Source organism: Lissotriton vulgaris, chromosome 1_1 (genome assembly GCF_964263255.1).
Source record: "Lissotriton vulgaris chromosome 1_1, aLisVul1.2, whole genome shotgun sequence".
Taxonomy (NCBI): Eukaryota; Metazoa; Chordata; class Amphibia; order Caudata; family Salamandridae; genus Lissotriton; species Lissotriton vulgaris.
This window is the reverse complement of record NC_141685.1, coordinates 193,416,572-193,436,958: the sequence shown is the minus strand read 5'-3', so window position 1 is coordinate 193,436,958 and position 20,387 is coordinate 193,416,572. Positions and strand designations below refer to the sequence as shown.

Here is a 20,387-nt window from a genome sequence, read left to right as displayed (position 1 = left end):
TCTTATTAATAAAAAATGGTCCCAAAGAGTTATAATACTGGAGCCACAAAGGAGACCCACCTGTCCGTCGTTGCCTCGAGCCTCCCACTGAGTCGAGGGGAAGGTAACGAGGCATACGGACAGTGCTGGGTAAATACGATGCTTCCGGACCTGAGAGAGACCCGATTTTTATTATTGTTTTGATTGGTTAGGTTAAAGTACGATTGCCTATTGGTTAACCCTCCGTGTGGAATATAAGCCGGAAATTGCTTAAGCGAATGGAAGAAAACCTACCGCCCAATCAGATCACGTCACCGCTGAGTATGCAATGGCGGACCAGTTAGGAAAACAAGGCCTCCGCAGGGGAAGCGCGGCATCGCATTGTTCGATGCTGCGCTTTAACTTCAGAGCGAAGGTCCTCAGCGGAGATTGGCTGTTTAACCGGATACCATCCTAAACCGGAAATGGTTTCGAAAACAAGACAAATCGTCGCTATGTGCAGTGTAGCGGACCTGAAAGGCAGTCCGGTCTATTGGTAATGCCTGGTAGAAAGCTATGATAGAAAATCTCGAGTGTTGCTCGGCGATGAAAGACGGATACGGTCCGAAACCGGAAATAGTTTTGAGAAATGAAATAGTACGTCTCAACCTGCGGCGTAACAGACCAGAAAGGCAGCCCGGTCCCTTGGCGGTAATTGGTTAGAGCAAGGGGGGATGTTTGCGCATAAAAATAGTAATGGAATATCCCCAATAATTGCTCGCAGAAAGCGGCACAGCTGAGATCTTTGGTATGCCCAATCGCCGTGTGTAGCGAGAGTAGTTAAGTTATCGCGGCAAAGATCTATGTGCCTCCGTTTTTAAAAGAACAAGAATGGAATATTTTGTCCTCTCAGAGATTTCTAAACTGGTTTGAGAGTGAGTTCAAGGAGTCACGAGCTGAAGTTAAACAGGAGTAGGAATAGTATGGCTCCTTAAAATAAATACACTGACAACACAACCTGGAGCCTTTGTTATATTATTTTTTGCTCTCAAGGACTATATGATACTGTGGTTTATGGACCTTGATGTCAATTTCAGAGATAATTAAAGTTCTTAGTAACATGGGATACCATGGATTGAGGACCTTAGTGCTAATTGATCCTGTATTCCCAAACTGATAGCATAGTAAGGGCCCAAAATACACTAGCTGGACCAATCAGTAATGTACTAAATATAGATGTTTGTATCAGTGCAGTATAGCTTATTCACAAACAATGATACTGGAGAGATCCCAGTGGTCATTCATGTTTTCTTCTTTAGATCTGAATCCAAGGAATTTCGTCATTTAACCCTCTTGTGTCACTTTTTAATTTAAAAATCCATTTTTGTTCTTTGGTGAACAAGTATCCGGATACATCATTAACATGTTTAGGGATAAATGGTTGGTCAAGGACTAGCCACTTCAAGTCTTCTTCCGTGTGTCTCATTGTGAGGAAGTGATTCTTAATTCGGGTAGCCTGTCTGTTTCGTCTTATAGTACTTTTATGTCCTTGGATCCTAAGTTTCACTTTTCTTGTCGTCATACCAATGTAGCAAAGTGAGCAGGGACATGTTATTAGATATATCACCTTTTCGCTGTTACAATTGGTGTGACGTTTAAGGACCCAAGGACGTGTTGTACCTATATCCACTGTGAGTGTTTTTTCAGTCTGTGGACATACAGAACAGGTTCCGCAAGGGAAATGTCCTTGTACAGGTGTCATGTTCCAGAGAGTGGTTATGGGCTCTGGCTGGAAAGATCTAGGTCTAGTATGTATCAGGTTATCTCGAAGATTGGAACTCCTTTTGAAAGAGAAAAGGGGAGGTGGAATTCTATCCCCAGCTGTATTAAGGATCCGCCAATTTTTCCGAATGATTTTCTGTACCTGCGTTGAAACTGTGCTAAATGTGGTCACACATGTCAATTGTTCCAAAGGAGGTTTTTCAACCGGGGCAGCTAATAGGGCTTCCCGGTGGTTATTGGATGCCCTCTTAAGTGCCCTCTTAACCATTGGTCCTGGATATAGTTGTTGTTTCAGTTTAGTGGCTAAATCCCTTGATTGGGACTCAAAGTCCGTTATCTCCAAGCAGTTTCTACGGACTCTGAGAAATTGCCCGAAAGGCAAATTAGCCCTAAGGGAACGCGGGTGATGGCTATCAAACCGAAGTAGGGAATTCCTACACATGGGTTTGCGATATAATTTGCTCCCTAAATGGCCATCTTTGGGAGTAATCAGGAGATCCAGAAAAGAAAGTTCTTTATCACTAAATTCCACAGTAAATTTAAGATGTTGATTCTGAGTGTTATTTTATATTATTATTTAACAAAAACAAGAGCAACCCATATGTTCTTGCAAACTGGGTAAGTACAGTTGTACTGAAAAACAGCGTTCACAAGGAACTCACTCAAACCTTAGAATAATGGATATGGCAAATTAATTAATTGCCCGGTCTGATAACAATTACGTACTGGTAGTTTCTACTGCATATTACTTTGATTCAATCATTAAGTTTTTTTACTGACAAGCTTACTTAAGCAACCAAAGTGGTTATAGCCTATTTCTGAGAATAGGCCCTTTATTTTTACAAAAGTCAACAATTTATATACATTACATAAAAAACATTGATATAGACTTTGAATAAACAATTAAATAACCCCGAGTGTAGTGACCGTAACCGTATTTACAGGGAAAATTTGTGACATATTCAAAAACGGTTATCAATTCAAACAAAGAAAAGAAAAGGACATTTATATAAAATGAAACAATTTAGTTTGTTGTGTGTGTCCTTAGTCTATTTCGTCGACGGCGTTTCGACCCTCTCTAGATACCGGGTCTCATCAGGACTGTTTATCTGGGGACTAAAATAAAATAACCATAACTAAGTTTATTTATTTCACAAGATAAGGAAGCTTGTCAAGAAACCAAAGGTGGGGGCTTACCAGTACTTGCACGTGAAGCACAGAATCCAACCTGTAATTTATGGATATTTAATTTAGTATAACGCTATACTCTGGATCAAGCTATTTATAGTGCTCACCCTGTGCGTAATGTTTAAAACTAAAATTTATTTGACTCACGATTATGGGGCTTGTCTTTAATCTGAAGCACCCTGAATAAATTTCCTCACTTCAGACGAACACTCAATCTGAAAAAAAGATCACTTGTAATTCACTATCATTTACAATGTGATTTTCTCATTTCTTTTCTCTGAGGGGACTTACTTGTTGCAAGGTATATTTGAGGGATGCAGTTTCCCTTTTTGCAATTCCAAGAAGGACGGAGAGAATACACGATCCAACTCGGTTTCAGTTCAACCCACTCGACCACCTGAAAACAAGTGTCCGATTAAAATATTTTCTCTAAACCCTTTTAGGTCTCGTTACTGTGAGATGAAAGGAGCCGGTAAAAAACTTACTTAATGGTAAATGGAACAGGAAGCGTTTTCGCCGATCTGCTGCAGCAACAGTTAGTTAGCGTGCACGGCGGAAATGGAATTGACTTATTTATAACAGTCTTGATTGACTGCTAAAATGAGCGCCATCTTGTAGTGTCTAGTTAGATGGTAATAATGTTCAAATGGAGCCACTGTTCCCATTGTACTTGTAAGGTAATGATAGCGTTTTTTCAATTATCTATTATTTATGTTCAGTCTATATTACAGCATATGTCTGACTTAATTTTTCATATGCCATTATTTCTGCCAGAACGGTTTCGACTCGATAACCCATTAAAACCATTCGGCCTTATTCCGAATCTATGTCTAATGAAACAAAAGACTAGTTAAATTACACGGGAAAACTTGGTTAACTTATATGTGTTACAAGTACAGCTGCTGTTACTAAACTTACGATTTGGCATCCATCTTGTAACGTCTAATTAGACTGTGACCCACCGGATGATGTGTTAATACATGGCATCTATATATATTTTACAACCTGATTAGACTTATTTTTAAAAACGTTTGTACATTTCAATATAATTCTTAATACAGAAAATTGACCAATCAGTTTTACAAAAAAAACATAGTATCACATACCTCTCTCTGTTATCAATTTCATACAGCTGTATTTTACTCAAGGAATGCAAAAGTAAAACATTTTTATAACACAGGGACCCCACTGATCTACTGTATATATTGCAGCCTTCTCCAGTTTACTATTATCCTACTATTTGGTAGATATTTTAGGATATTCTATAGTCTCATTATGGGGCAAGACCTGCTAGATATATATATCTTGCCTTATTCCCAAAGTAGGATCAGTGGAGGCTGATGAATTTTCGCCACTCTTCTAAATTATTCAGTCCCTCACGGATAGAGCCACACCTGTCTATCCATTTACACTCTAGGGATTGTAGAATGACAGACATATCCCCTCCTCTTGGAGGTAGCCTGGCTTTTTCGATAACTTGCCATTTAATCTCATTGTCAGATTCTGAGTGTTAAGCCAATTTTGAAACGCCAATACGGAGATGCAGTCTCCTCGCCATACTACCAAGACGTCATCAATGTATCTCTTCCACAAAACCAAATGATGGAAAAATGGATTGTTGTGGTCGAGTACATGATGCTTCTCAAATAGATGGACATATAAATTGGCCAAGCTTGGGGCAAAAATACTCCACATCGAGGTTGCGGAGATCTGAAGGTATAGCGACTCCACAAACTGAAAAAAAATTTCAGTCATCGCAAGTCTAGCTAATGCCATGATGAAATGTACTGGTGTTATACTTTCATGGGGTTGTGATTCCAAAAGACCTCGAATAGCATCCAAAGTTTCCTTCTGTGGAATGCACGTATATAAAGATTCGACATCAAAACTTACCAAGATGTCAGTTGTAATGTCGAACGACACCTCAGGTAACAGACGTAAGGCGTCCTTTGTGTCCTGGAGGTACGTGGGCATGGTCCGTACTAGAGGTCGCAAAAAGAAGTCCACAAAAGATGAGAGAGGTTCCAAAAGGGACCCAATCCCGGAGATGATAGGTCTACCCGGGGGTGGGGAGGGGGGCCTTGTTAGTTTGTGGATCTTCGGTAAGGCATAAAAATACAGGGTCACCAGATGTAAAGTGACTAGAAATAGTGCCTCTTGAGGTGTGATCCACCCTTCTGTACTTGCCTCCTCCACCAGACTGTTGATTACATTTGTTAGTCTACTTGTGGGGTCTGTTGACAACAATCTGTAGGAATGTACATCGCCTAATTGTCTAAGACATTCAGCGCGATAGGTGGTGGTATCTAGGATGACTATTGCTCCGCCCTTCTCGGTCGGTTTTATGGTGATGGTCTTATCTTTTGATAAGGTCTCCATAGCCATTCTTTCATCCCAGGACAGATTTTGGAAGGTGTCATTTCTTGTCAGATTGAGAGAACGGATCTCATGGACCACTGCCTTCTCAAATGTGCCAACCTTGGAAGGTACTTGCTGGAGAAGAAGGGTGAAGGTCGATTTCCTTTTAAGACCGGTGTTGGTTTCAGTCTCTGTCTGGTCTTGCTCTTTAGAAGTGTTTAGGAAAAAGTAGTGGAGACGAATCTTGCGGAGAAATTTTTCTATTTATTCGCGTAGTTGAAAAGCGTCTCCACTAAAGGTGGGGACAAACCCCAGTCCTTTGTTCAACACTTGGTGTTCAACAGGAGTCAGATTACGTGAACTCAAATTGACAACCAAATCTTCATTACTTCCAGGAATGATGTTCACTGGCCCCGACAGCTGTGGGTGTTTTGGGGTTATTGTTCGTCCTCCCACTGAACGTGTGTTTGTGGTTGGCCCCTCCGCCTGCCCCTGCTCCGACCACGGCCCTGTCCTAAAAAAGCCTGGTTGTCATGGAATTGTGGTTGTGGATAGTAATGGGGCATAGGTTGAGGAAACTGTGGATATCTCCATGGTGCTGGCGGCCACCACGGGCCTTGTTGGTAGAAATTGCCCTGCCCAGTTCGTCTCCGATTTGGGCGACTATTTTGACCTCTACCTCTCCATTGTGGTGTGCTGTTGGTACCTGTATCAGAGTCACTGGAATCTGGATCTGATGAGGAAGTGGAGGTATTTTGGAATCACAACCCCATGAAAGTATAATACCAGTACATTTCATCATGGCATTAGCTAGATTTGCGATGACTGAAAACATTTTTCAGTTTGAGAAGTCGCTATACCTTCAGATCTCCGGAACCTCGATGGGGAGTATTTTTGCCCCAAGCTTGGCCAATTTATATGTCCATCAATTTGAGAAGCATCATGTACTCGACCACAACAATCCATTTTTCCATCATTTGGTGTTGTGGAAGAGATACATTGATGACGTCTTGGTAGTATGGCGAGGAGACAGCATCTCCGTATTGGCGTTTCAAAATTGGCTTAACACTCAGAATCAACACCTTAAATTTACTGTGGAATTCAGTGATAAAGAACTTCCTTTTCTGGATCTCCTGATTACTCCCAAAGATGGCAATTTAGGTGGCAAATTATATCGCAAACTCATGTGTAGGAATTCCCTACTTCGGTTTGATAGCCATCACCTGCGTTCCCTTAGGGCTAATTTGCCTTTCGGGCAATTTCTCAGAGTCCGTAGAAACTGCTTGGAGATAACGGACTTTGAGTCCCAATCAAGGAATTTAGCCACTAAACTGAAACAACGTCTATATCCAGGACCAATGGTTAAGAGGGCACTTAAGAGGGCATCCAATAACCACCGGGAAGCCTTAATAGCTGCCCCGGTTGAAAAACCTCCTTTGGAACAATTGACATGTGTGACCACATTTAGCACAGTTTCAACGCAGGTACAGAAAATCATTCGGAAAAATTGGCGGATCCTTAATACAGCTGGGGATAGAATTCCACCTCCCCTTTTCTCTTTCAAAAGGAGTTCCAATCTTCGAGATAACCTGATACATACTAGACCTAGATCTTTCCAGCCAGAGCCCATAACCACTCTCTGGAACATGACACCTGTAAAAGGACATTTCCCTTGCGAACCTGTTCTGTATGTCCACAGACTGAGAAAACACTCACTGTGGATATAGGTACAACACGTCCTTGGGGATTAAACGCCACACCAATTGTAACAGCGAAAAGGTGATATATCTAATAACATGTCCCTGCTCACTTCGCTACATTGGTATGACGACAAGAAAAGTGAAACTTAGGATCCAAGAACATAAAAGTACTATAATATGAAACAGACAGGCTACCCGAATGACGAATCACTTCCTCACAATAAGACACACGGAAGAAGACTTGAAGTGGCCAGTCCTTGACCAACCATTTATCCCTAAACATGTTAATGATGTATCCAGATACTTCTTCACCAAAGAACAAAAATGGATTTTTAAATTAAAAAATGACACAAGAGGGTTAAATGACGAAATTCCTTGGATTCAGATCTAAAGAAGAAAACATGAATGACCACTGGGATCTCTCCTGTATCATTGTTTGTGAATAAGCTATACTGCACTGATACAAACATCTATATTTAGTACATTACTGTTTGGTCCAGCTAGTGTATTTTGGGCCCTTACTATGCTATCAGTTTGGGAATACAGGATCAATTAGCACTAAGGTCCTCAATCCATGGTATCCCATGTTACTAAGAACTTCAATTATCTCTGAAATTGACATCAAGGTCCATAACCCACAGTATCATATACTCCTTGAGAGCAAAAAAGAATATATATATATATATATATTTTTTTTTAATCCTCATATTGCGAAAATTTTATGTATTTTGGAAAGTTTGGTTTCTACCTCTGAAGCTTTCCTTTTTGTACCGTCACTGCCCAATGGTCTCTCTTTTCTTGGGAGCAAAAAATAATATAACAAAGGCTCCAGGTTGTGTTGTCAGTGTATTTATTTTAAGGAGCCATACTATTCCTACTCCTGTTTAACTTCAGCTCGTGTCTCCTTGAACTCAGTCTCAAACCAGTTTAGAAATCTCTGAGAGGACAAAATATTTCATTCTTGTTCTTTTAAAAACGGAGGCACATAGATCTTTGCCGCGATAACTTAACTACTCTCGCTACACACGGCGATTGGGCATACCAAAGATCTCAGCTGTGCCGCTTTCTGCGAGCAATTATTGGGGATATTCCATTACTATTTTTATGCACAAAGATCCCCCCTTGCTCTAACCAGTTACCGCCAAGGGACCGGCCTGCCTTTCTGGTCCGTTACACCGCAGGTTGCGACGTACTATTTCATTTCTGAAAACTATTTCCGGTTTCGGACCGTATCCGTCTTTCATCGCCGAGTAACACTCGGGATTTTCTATCATAGCTTTCTACCAGGCATTACCAATAGACCGGACTGCCTTTCAGGTCCGCTACACTGCACATAGCGACGATTTGTCTTGTTTTCGAAACCATTTCCGGTTTAGGATGGTATCCGGTTAAACAGCCAATCTCCGCTGAGGACCTTTGCTCTGAAGTCAAAGCGCAGAACCGAACAATGCGATGCCGCGCTTCCCCCGCGGAGGCCTTGTTTTCCTAACTGGTCTGCCATTGCATACTCAGCGGTGACGTGCTCTGATTGGGCGGTAGGTTTCCTTCTGTTCGCTCAAGCAATTTCCGGCTTATTTTCCACACGGAGGGTTAACCAATAGGCAATCGTACTTGAGCCTAACCAATCAAAACAATAATAAAAATCGGGTCTCTCTCAGGTCCGCAAGCATCGTATTTACCCAGCACTGTCCGTATGCCTCGTTACCTTCCCCTCGACTCAGTGGGAGGCTCGAGGCAACGACGGACAGGTGGGTCTCCTTTGTGGCCCTAGTATTATAGCTCTTTGGGACCATCTTTTATTAATAAGAGGTAATGCTATGAAATGCCAGGGCATTACAACATCTTAGCTACTTGGATACCTTAGCATATATGAGAGATTATGCTGAGTTTACTTTCTAAACAAAACTTTGGGTTTTAACAAAATGTGTTGATCATCATTATTTAGGTTTGGCTATTTTCCTACCATCTCTCACTGTTTTATGACAGAGTAATCAATAAGCATTCGATATATAGCTTCACTTAATCCAAGTGATAGCTTGAGGCCGTTATTCCTCTTTCTTCCTATAGGGCGTGGCCTCTTTCAACCTGAGCGAGCGCCAGGTGAGGTGAGGCATCCTCCATACAAGTGATGGGTGAGTTCATATTCAGATGATAGTGGAATAAACACTATTTGTCACACACTGTTACTAATATGGTTATTTATGTCCATATGCATAATTCTTTTTGTGTTTTAGGAGAGATATTTCTCACCACAGTGACTCCACACCTACGAGAAGTTGATCTCTTGGGGTAGGTGTTGTCATTTGTTATGTGAAAGAATTTACATCACTAACACTATTAATATTTTTCACTGTTGCAGTAGTGGTATATACTTTTAGGTCCTGACGAAAGCCTTCAAGGCTGAAACATGTTGACCACGTAGACATTATTGATAGTAATATTTGTTGCCATACTATCACCACTTGCTGTTTTTAACCTTGCCATTATGATGACCTCCCTATTAAAATTCCTTTTTCGGCATCACAATAGGCAATTTTAATCACTTTTACTTTCTGTATTCACACCTTTTCATGCACTGCAGCTATTGACCCTTCAGCCGAGACATCTTTCTTGCTCTGGTTGATTCCACACTACTAACCTACAATTATACAGTGGGTCAAATGTGGATGGCATCAATCTGTACAAAACAACCCAGATGACGAGACTCCGCCAATGGGTGGGCTGATGGGTTTATATATATATCTCTCTATACAACACATACACATATATATATATATATATATACATTTGTATACCTGTGTTTGCACACTACTTATTGAGTGAGTTCTTAGACCCTTGGTATCATTTGTGTTTTGTGATTAGATATTTGGGGGATAGGATGCAAGCAGGTCTCTAAAAGGTTCCCCTTAGACCCTCTTTCTACAGTCTGTTTTTTTGTGTAGTCCCAATATTTATACCCAGAACTCCTTTGTTCTCTGGGGGGAGAGGGGCCTTTGCCCTAGTCCAAACCAGTTCTGAAGCACTCTGTTTACCAGACTTCTCCTCTCCTTTTACAGTGCAAGGCAGAAACATCAGACGCCCCACAGGAGGTGGAGCCAGCATTGTGGAAGGCAAGTACGTACAGTCCCGGAGTACTCTGTTGGCAGTCTTCCTTCTCTTCTTTCAGTGTGCAGGGCAGAGACATCAGCCACTGCCCATGGGGTGGAACCAGCATTGTGGAAGGCAGGCACAGCCCTATTCAGAGTTCAGGTGCACTCCTCCCTCCCATCAAGATGCAGATCTTTCTATTCACCACTGGGTGACTCAGCCTGTCTCCTGGAACTCCCCAGCCCTGTCACTCTCAAAACCATACATAGGAATACACAACCTAGCAGAGGCAGGTTTGAATGGTTAGACAAGCAAATACCCACTTTCTAAAAGTGGTATTTGCAAACACAGAATATTAAAATAAATTTTACTAAAAGATCTAATTTATTATTCTGAGTTCAGGCATACTAAATTCGAATTTCTACCATGTTCTCGGAGCCTGTTAGGATTATAAAATGTAACAATTATAACAGCCCATTCTTGCCTATGGAGAACAGGTAGCCTTGCAATAGTGAAAAACAAAAATGGCTGTAATTCACTATTAGGACATGCCACACACACCAGGGCTTGTCCTACCTTATACTTACAATGCACCCTGCCCTTGGGCCTACCATAGGGGTGACTAATATGGAGAAAAGGGAAGGTTTAGGGACTGGCAAGTGGGTGCACTTGCCCAGTCAGCATGACAGTACCAGACTGCACACAGGCTCTGCAATGGCAGACCTTAGACACACTTTACAAGGCTGCTTCTGTGGGTGGCACAACCAGTGCTGCAGGCCACCAGCACCATTTGGATTAGACGCCCTGGCACATTCTGTGCACTAGACTAGGGTCTGACAAGTAAACCAAATAGCCAAACATGGAACCACTGATTCATACATCAATTTACAATAGGGAGCACTTGCAAGGTGGCACTGAATAGCAGTGGCACAGTGCCCAAAGCATCTAACACCAGCAAAAACACATGGGGCAACAGCAAAAATGGAAGGGAGACCCACGCCAATGGTGCCAGGTCTAACACCTATCTATATACGTGGGAGCACTGACAGGGGTCAGTTGGATGACTATTCGCTAACTATTTATTGTTGTAACTTATACCAGTAAAATCTCAATGGAACAGGAAGCTCCTGTAGGCTATTTTATGACATGATGACACACCTCACACTCATTTTCTTTTTGTTGCAGATACTCTATCCATTATTTTCGACATTATTTTGCCTTCATGTATGCGATTGAGAAGATCAACAAAAACCCTAAACTTTTACCCAACATTACGCTGGGCTATAGGGTCTCTCGGTCGATAGCAATAGAGGCAGAATCAATAAAGAACATATTGATTTTATTAACAGGGAACGATGCACTGGTTCCCAATTACAGATGTGAATCAAAAAATGTTATGGCTGCTGTTATTGGCGATTTGTCACCAGTTTCTACGATGGCTATCACAACTCTAACTGGGCTCTACAGGTACCTGCAGGTAAGAGAAGACTTAATTAGAAAATTCATGATGTTGCACAATCATGTTCGAGATAATTGAATATTTGAAGAGTTGTCAACATTTGATAAATGTAGTCATCATATTTGGAAGCGCCCCAAAATGAACTAGCATTGGCTTGTCAAATAAGTGTACTCACAACTTTTCAATGAAAGAAAAGGGATAGGTGTGGAAGTGTCTACAGACTCATAGCAAAGAAATATTGTCAATCCAGAATTGTTCTGAGTAACGAACCACCCTAGAGTGTGTTTTCCATTTTACAATTAAAGTCATTCAAACAAATGTGCTAGCCAAAGATTTGTTGTCAATTATGTTAAAAATATCAACTCGGTATAAAAGCATCAAAAGCTTTCTTCTGCCACTGATATCTTCTCATGCCTATGAAAGCAAGTTTATGTTCTGTTCAAGTTTCTAGTCACCAAGTGGTCTGTGACACATCATCCTGCGTATTACGCGGCCGACATCCTTTTAACTCAAGCTAAACTATGTTTCAGTGGATCAGGCAACATTTGTAGCACCTTCTTCAAGGTATAACACAACAATACTCTTCAATTCATGGCATATAGTCAAAGGGTTGCAAGGACTTCACTATGAAGATACATCATATTGCATGCAATTGAAAATATGAGAATCATCTTGGACCCACAGGGCGCCCAGTGAACTAAATGAGAAAAACATTTTCATCCCACATACATCAGAAACCCCCAATTATGTGATGAAGAACTAAGGACCAACAATTAGAAGATGGTGATTGGCCAAAACTCTTAGGGGCATATTTACAAGGGATTTAAAAGCCAAAAAAGTAGAGATAAAACTAGCGCCCTATCAGCAACAGGGTGCTGACACGCAAATTTGCATGTTAGCACCCTTTTACTCTACGCTTCCCCTTGCATTTCTAATGAGATGCAAAGGGGGCGTTCCAGAGTAAAATAATAGGAGAAATGACGCTAAGCGACATTTCTCCTATTATCAAGGTTATTGCTAACCCTGTTAGCGATAAAAAAAGCAGCGCTAACCGCGGTTAACGCTGCTTTTTTACATCTGGTATTTTTCTGACTTAGCAATGATATCCTATGTAAGGTGGATATCATGGCTAAGTATGCCTTGCCCTATTAGCAAGCTATCACCAAACCTTGTGGGATTATCGCTGTATTTCCAGCGATAATCTCACAATTGGCAGCTTGTGCTCTGAATTTATCGCTTTGGAGATAAGCGTTGCTGATAACACACTATCTCCGTGATAAAATTCAAAGTTGGCTGGTGATAATTATCCTAGCGCTAAGTGCGCTTAGCGATAATTATCGCCTGGCCTTGTTAATATGCCCCCAAAGTGACTATTTATGTATTTCGAGTAAGGTGACACTGTATCCTCAGTAAGGGTAAAACACACCGGTTCCTAATCAGTTTTGTCAGAGTCCCATTGGCAACCTAAGGATACACAACCGCCTCAAAAACTATAGATACTTCAATGTGATTCCGGACCATATCCCCCTATCGACATATTGATTCTATGTTCTCATTTCAGGATACTAGTGTGGAAAATGACAATGTTAATGTACATAAGCGGCGTTCATTTGTTTTCACCATGCCCCACACTGTAAGCAGAACGAATACCGTGAAGCATTGACCGCATCATTCCGCCAGTATAGGTCCATGCACGCATGTACCCAACAGCCATTTTAGGCACCCCCCCGCGCACCCTGGCTGCCCCCCCGCTCTCACATGCTCAAGTCATAAACCCTCTCCTTCCGCATGACTCTGTCCTTGGGAGTAACACTCCTGCTTGACCCACACGCCCCCCCCCCATTTCCTCCCAGGGACACCCTTCTCCTCTGCTGACGAACCCCCCCCCCCCCCCCCCCCCCCCAGCTGCACCTGGTCTCTCAACCCGGTCCCAGGTCATAAGACCTAGCCTCGTGGATTTACACCCCTCCTTGAACCGATCTTATCGCCTGCCCGACCTTTGATCTGATCACCCCCTCTTGCCCTCGTGTCCTGACGGAATGTCCAGCTGAAAGATCACAATCTGTTGTTACATACAGGAAGGGGGGGGTGACATCTGAGCGACTGGTATGGGAATAGGCCTTAAGCTAGGATTCCAGACATGCCTTTCTACGCTTCAAAGTGTCGTTATTGTACTAAGGAATGCTTGTGCATCATAAACTTGTGTATAAAAGATGAAGTCTCAGAGAACTTGTTAGAGCACCTCCCGAAAGACACTGTGTTTCGTGTCCGAAATGACAGGCTCTCCTCATGAGAAATAAAACTCTGTTCTTGTGTTCCTGCTTCCAGCGCCCGTCTCTTTATTTTGGTAATTATTCAAGATGGGAACTAAGAGGCGTCTTGCGCCAGCAGCCTGGGCATCAGTTGTAATTTGGGCTGATCTTCCTCAATTGGCGCCCAACGTAGGCCCATCAGTGACATAAGGTCCAGTAAGAGAGGTCCAGACGATGGGGTGAACATCTAAATGATTGGAGTATACCTGCCTTGAGAGGGCCCTCGTCCGGCTGCCGATCGAATGAACTTCACCGATTCCGAACGGACCTCTCTCAAGCGACCTACTGTCCTGACTGGAGTAAGAGAACGATCGGGCGCTGGAAGGGGGAAGGCGAAGAACCGTCCACACGGTCCGGTCCGGGTAAGATTAAGTAGGGCGTCTTGTACGTCTGATTGGTAGGATGGCTTTATCCATCTGATTGATTGATTGATTGTTTGTATTGGAATCGGTATTTAAATACTGATATTGTTCATTGATTGGTTCATTTAGCTTTGGTTGCTACTTGAAGTATTGGTTCTCTTTGAGACATTCTCTGTTTGCAAACAGCGACGAATAGGAACGTTTCTCTCTCTTTGCAGATAGAGAAGGGTAGGTAATGCAGACTTTTGTCCCCATTGTAATCCGTCATACCTATCTTTCTCCCCACTGATTGTTTGTTATCGATTTTTATCGATTATTGCTCTTTGAGATATTCCCTGTCTACAAACAGAGAAGAATAGGAATATTCTGTCTCCCTTTGCAGATAGCGAAGGGTAGGTAATGCAGACTTTTGTCCCCATTGTAATCCGTCATACCTATCTTTCTCCCCACTGATTGTTTGTTATCGATTTTTATCGATTATTGCTCTTTGAGATATTCCCTGTCTACAAACAGAGAATAGGAATATTCTGTCTCCCTTTGCAGATAGCGAAGGGTAGGTAATGCAGACTTTTGTCCCCGTTGTAATCCGTCATGCCTATTTTTCTCCCCACTGATTGATTGATTGTCTGGACATTTATTGTTCAAGGAATAGTTCGTTTGAGGTATTTTCTGTTTGCAAATAACGTAGAATAGAAATATTCTGTCTAGTCTTTGCAAGTAGTGAAGGGTAGGTAATGCGGACCTTTGTCCCCCGTTGTAATCTGTCATGCCTATCTACTCCCCACTGATTGGTAAACTAGTTCCACCCGGACCATTTATTAGAGGTAGGTCGTTTGGCTTAACCAGAGGACACTCTCCCAGTAAAAAGGACATATGTAAAATATGAATTGATCACCGTATCCTGTTAACAGAAACTTTAGCATGAAACACACTAGAAAAGGAAGGAGAAAGAAATCAAGCAAAGTCAGTAGGCCACTGATGAGTTTTCGACTTCGCTAAAAATAGGAAACATTAGAAATAGCCCGCAATAAGAAATATAAAATGGTGAGAGAAGCCAAGCTTGACACCAAGGCAGCCACAAGGTAGCTAGGCCCCGCCGCCCCTCACTGCTCCAAGCATGTCTGTCCCACCACCCGCCACGTCCAAATAACGGCAACATGAAATAGATACAAATCAGCAGATACCTACCCCCATTCCGGAAGCTCCCGAAGTGCAACAGGTCCACGGTAACGCCCATCCGGAAGGCGAGGCCTCGACGCGTGTAGAGCAGGGCTCGGCTGGCCGCCATCGGAAGGAGAGGCTGTGGGGCGGATGGCCCGAAAATGTACCGGTCCCCCCATTCCTTTCTTTTGCCGCCCTGCAGGCCATGGGGGGGGGGATGTCTTGCCTCTGCCTCCGACCCCCCCCTCTCTATCGCCTGCTCCGGCCATCAGAAAAACAAAACCGGAGCCGAGGTCAGCAACGCCCTTCTGCGACAACACTGGATTGTTGCCTGCGACAGCACTTCCAATGATGGCTGCGACAATGGAGGGGGGGATGTCTTGCACATGCCACCGGCCCCCCCTCCCCCTCGAATCGCCTGGTCTGGCCGCTATGAAAAGTCCCGAGAAAACGGCACCCTGCAGGCCACGGGGGGGATGTCTTGTTGCCTCCGACCCCCCCCCTCTCTTCATTGCCTGGTACGGCCATCCCGAAATGCTGGAGCCAAGAAACGGCGTGGGGTCGCTGGGAGGGGGAGGCGGCGCTAACGAGCCTCCCCCACCTCCCCAGGTGGAGGCTTCCAGCGACACCCCAACGCTCCAGTCAAAAGGGTCCCTATCGAAAAGCGGCGCTTGGCCCAGGACCGGTGCACGTCCTGTGCTCTTCTCCTCGACCTTGAAGATTCTAGAAGAGCCGGGGGGCCCGACCCCTCCACGGGCGCCCCCGTCCCCCGATGGGAACCACGAGACGCCGGCGCACTCATGCCGGCGCCAGCCTCAGTTTTGAAATGACCAAAATCCTGCAAGACTACCAACGTGATCAGTTCCGGTGGGACACCAGTATGACCCGGTAGGAAAGATTGTTGCCTCCCTCCCCACTTTTGACTGATGGTTCATATCGCCAGTCCCTTCTGTTACCCTACTGTTAAAAACTTTTTGAACTGCCAAAAGAGGTTCTGGTCCAACCACGAGTTGGTGGAGACATTTTTGACTATACTGGAACCTGCCTGACCCCACCCAAAATGGCGCTGGTGCAAAATTAAACTTTCAGCCCCTGTTGCACCCCGATTGCTCAGCCTCGATGTTATGAGATATGTATGAAACTTTAGCACATGAATTGATATAAGATTGGTACTGATTATGTGTTTGGACAATGAATGGATATGAGATAGGTACTGATCGTGTATTTCCACAATGAATTGATAATAAGATGGGTACTGATTATGTGATTTTTCAATGGATTGATGTACGATAGGTATTGATTGAATACTTGGACAATGAGATGATGTGAAGTTCGACACCCAATGGTTATTGAAAGTTTGAATTCTCGACACTTATGATACTTGCTCACAATGAATTTCGATATGATTTTATTGCACTTGCCGCACTTTATATTATGAAATGAATGACCACCGACTCCGTTCCCCTCACGCCCAGTTCCAGTCTGCTCCGTGGCCGGCCCACGGGGTTGTAGGCCCGTATTTGTGCGCCAACATTTTTAATTAAAGGTTTTTGAAAAAGCAAGTATAATCGTAGCGCTTGGATTAATAAGTTTCGAATGTGTGGCTACTGTCTCCGAGATAAGTGAAAGGTAGGTGAAGATGAAGCAGCTCGATTAAGGTTGAAGGTTAAAAAGACATGATGCTCAGAAACATTGCCAATATTGATGGTCCAGGTTATTATATGTTTTCTCTTCTTCGTCTTTGTGCGACATAAAGACAATCGATAAAGATCCCAGTGCATAGCCCCTACCTTATATCCCACAGGTAACAGGGAAATGTTTTAGATGCCTCTAAGCCACCCCGAAGGAATGCCACCTGCCCCCCCTAGTACAAACGGAAACGGTCCTGTACCACTGTCGACCTTTCCTCTTCCTCGGAGGAAAGCACGAGTTCACCCCGCTCTACACCGACTGCCCTTTTTTTGCTTTGACCCTCCCTTGCACATGATCTGAAATGCCACGCTCAAGTGATTCTTGCAGATACGCAGACCACCGATAATTATCTCTCCCACACTACTGGTCCCCCTGGGCTTAAACGCCGAGATGGTAGGGACTGCACCCCGTAGAGATAGACCGAGTATTTGGTAAGTAAAAGCATTTTCGGGTTTTTGTGCGCTGATGTTTTTTAAAACGCTGCCCCCGCCCCCCTTCTTTTTCCCTTCTTTCTGCAGGTCACAACGGAATGTCGATTGAAGTACGGAGGAGTGATGACCGAACGACCACTGGAAGGGGAAAAGGGGGACTTGAACATGGTACCCATACACGACGAGCCTTGAAAGATATAGCACTCCCTTACTTAGAAATGACTATTCCTCTCTCAGAACCCAGCGACTGGGAGGGTGGCCTGACGTAGAAATTTGACGGGTTATTGCAGTATGACTAACCATGACTCCAACCAGCACGCCAAATAATACAACTAGGAATGACGGGCACCAATAAATAAATTCATACGTTTGACTAGATAGGAAAAGGTCAAGGAAAATTCCAGGGTGAGGTTTACCTAAGTACCACCCGTCTGGAAGACTAGAAATGTTGTCGATGTTTACAAATGTACTACCTCCCTCTTGCACCCTCATAGATATAGCTAAGCTGTCCCATCGTTCTCCCGATTGATGCTCTCCGTTGCCTTAGCCCGGAAAACCATTCGCCAGAAAGGAAAAAGGAAAATGATTCAAAGATCCCACCACGAGCATTAGCCCGACCAGGGTAATTCCTGACCAATTGGCAGAGGTGTAAGTATTAGCAACCGAGGACACTCGCAAAGACAGCCAACGATAGGAAAGAAACAAAAAAAAAGGTAAAGAGCTCAGCCCCAGATGAATAAAATAGGATACTAAAGATCGCGCAGCATGCAGGAAGAGATCTTTATGGCCAGAAACTGTTCTATGTTTTGTCTTGGGTCTTTGTATGTAATGCATGTACTGTTCTATGTTTTGTCTTGGATCTTTTTATGTACTGCATGTACTGTCACCTCCGCCTGAATTTGTGTGTATGTAATGTATGGATCTATGTCGTCCCTCTGCCTGTGTTTCTATATTGCTTGATCCCCGCTGTTCTGTGTTGTGTGTGCACTAAATGGCCTATTTGGTACACGTCTCTCTCTCTCTCTCTCTGTCGTGCGTGTGCCGAATGGTTCGTTTAAAATGCGTACGACTCTCACTCTCTATGAGAGTCCCCCTGCTCCCTCTTCCTTTTGTGTGGTAACATTGTGCCCCGCCGGCACCAGTCTAATTGGGTCCTTTCTGAACACAAAGGTGTTCGCCAGAAATTGACAGAAACTAAAACGATTTTAACCTGCCATATTACTGCCTCTCCTTTCTATAAAAATTAAGTAGCTTGAATTGGCAAAGAAGGAAAGGACAGGTAAGACGACTGATGTCCCCTAATCTGGCCTTTTATAGGGGGACTATACGTCAATGGCCTTCTGTTTTCAGCTCGTTAGAAACACAATCCCCAATGCCCAGATTGTCCCACCCCTCAGCACCCAAGTACGGATGTCCAAAGCATCCTCGCCTCTTCCGATTGGCCCCAGCTCCATATCTGAGGCCCCCCGAACTATAACTGACGGCCCCGATTAAACCATTGCTCTCCAAAAAAAATTTGAAAAAAATAAATAATGTGTAGCCTCTGTCCCTCTCTCATGATGTTAGATGTTAGTACCCCCCCCCCGTTAGCATGAATTAGCCGATTCTGAAGAAAGATGTAAGACCGCTGGGACTCGGGTTAGCAAACGAGTCTATACTGAAGGTTTTGATGAGATACGCAGTTGATAGGAGTCTGACTTCTCTCCATATATATCATGATTGAATGCCAAATAGACTTAGCACAAACTCGGTAGAAATGCCTACATACGTACTCCATGGTAATAACTTCTGACGGTGACCGATGAACGTACTCCCAACTGCGTAGGATTCAAGGCGGAATTGAAATGTATAAATGTCTTCTCCTGCCAGTTCTTTAAAACTTGTTTTGTACCCATTCAAAGATGCACAATCACCGGAGGAGAAGGGCCGGATGTGACGCTCAGCCTGGCCACAGATCATGAAGCACGTGTGACCTGGACCAAAGGTGGAGCCGCAGAGCAACGAGACGCGGGACGAGGCACTACTTTCAAACACTGAAAATGAAAGAATGAAGGGCTGCCCTGAAGCCCCCTGTTTGCCGACCAACTTGTGCCTGAAGTCCCCTGCCCCTCTGAGCCCGATTACTGGGCTTGCCTGCTCGTTATCATTTGCTCCCTGGGTCTGCTTCAGAGAATATGACTCCACTCCGCCCTCTCTTCTCTCGACTGTCCAACAACGCCTCTTTTTCTCCACATGACTTTTTGACTCGGAAAAAAGGAACAGCATTTAGGTAGAAATTAGGTTTGCCAAGTGAAGGTGCCGAGCATAAGGCACCCCTAAAGGGATTGGTTAGAGAACAGGACTGTGGTCTAACAGCAGAGGACAGATCGCACCCTGCAACGCGTAAGGTTAGATCCGAGCTGGACGTATAGCTCCACCGCCGGTGCTCAACAGCGCCAACGAAAGAAAACGGACTAGAGCCTACCAGTAATGGCTCACTGCTAAAAAGACACTGTGACGAAGACACCCCTCTATTTGACTAATTACTTGTATTGAACTGAATTCCACCCTCAACCACTTTGTATTGTTTTCAAAATGTGTATCGGTCACTTTTTACTGTACATTGATACCACTGAAGAGAAAGTCAGAACATCTCTAATATGTAGTATGCTGATCCCTAGACTTGTATGAATAACCCATCAAATGTAAATTCATATATACTGCATTCCACCAATCGCATCGACTGTCCATGGTTATATGCAATCCGCTAGTATTGACAAACGCTATCTCATTGACCAGACATGACTATATGTACGCCCATCGATTAGGATAAACTCGGAAATGAACTAACTTATGTTAAAAAGCGGCGACTGTGGAAAATGACAATGTTAATGTACATAAGCGGCGTTCATTTGTTT

The 20,387-nt window shown here is 43.6% G+C and overlaps 1 protein-coding gene across 1 annotated transcript in view; it reads left to right on the top strand.

Moving 5' to 3' along the window:
• The first annotated feature begins 11,295 nt into the window (after positions 1 to 11,295).
• Positions 11,296 to 20,387, top strand: part of LOC147738151 (vomeronasal type-2 receptor 26-like) — a 249,576-nt gene continuing 240,484 nt past the window's right edge. The window contains exon 1 of the mRNA XM_086952162.1: positions 11,296 to 11,550. Within this exon, the coding sequence (XP_086808288.1) occupies positions 11,296 to 11,550 (255 nt within the window). The remainder of the gene's footprint in view (positions 11,551 to 20,387) is intronic.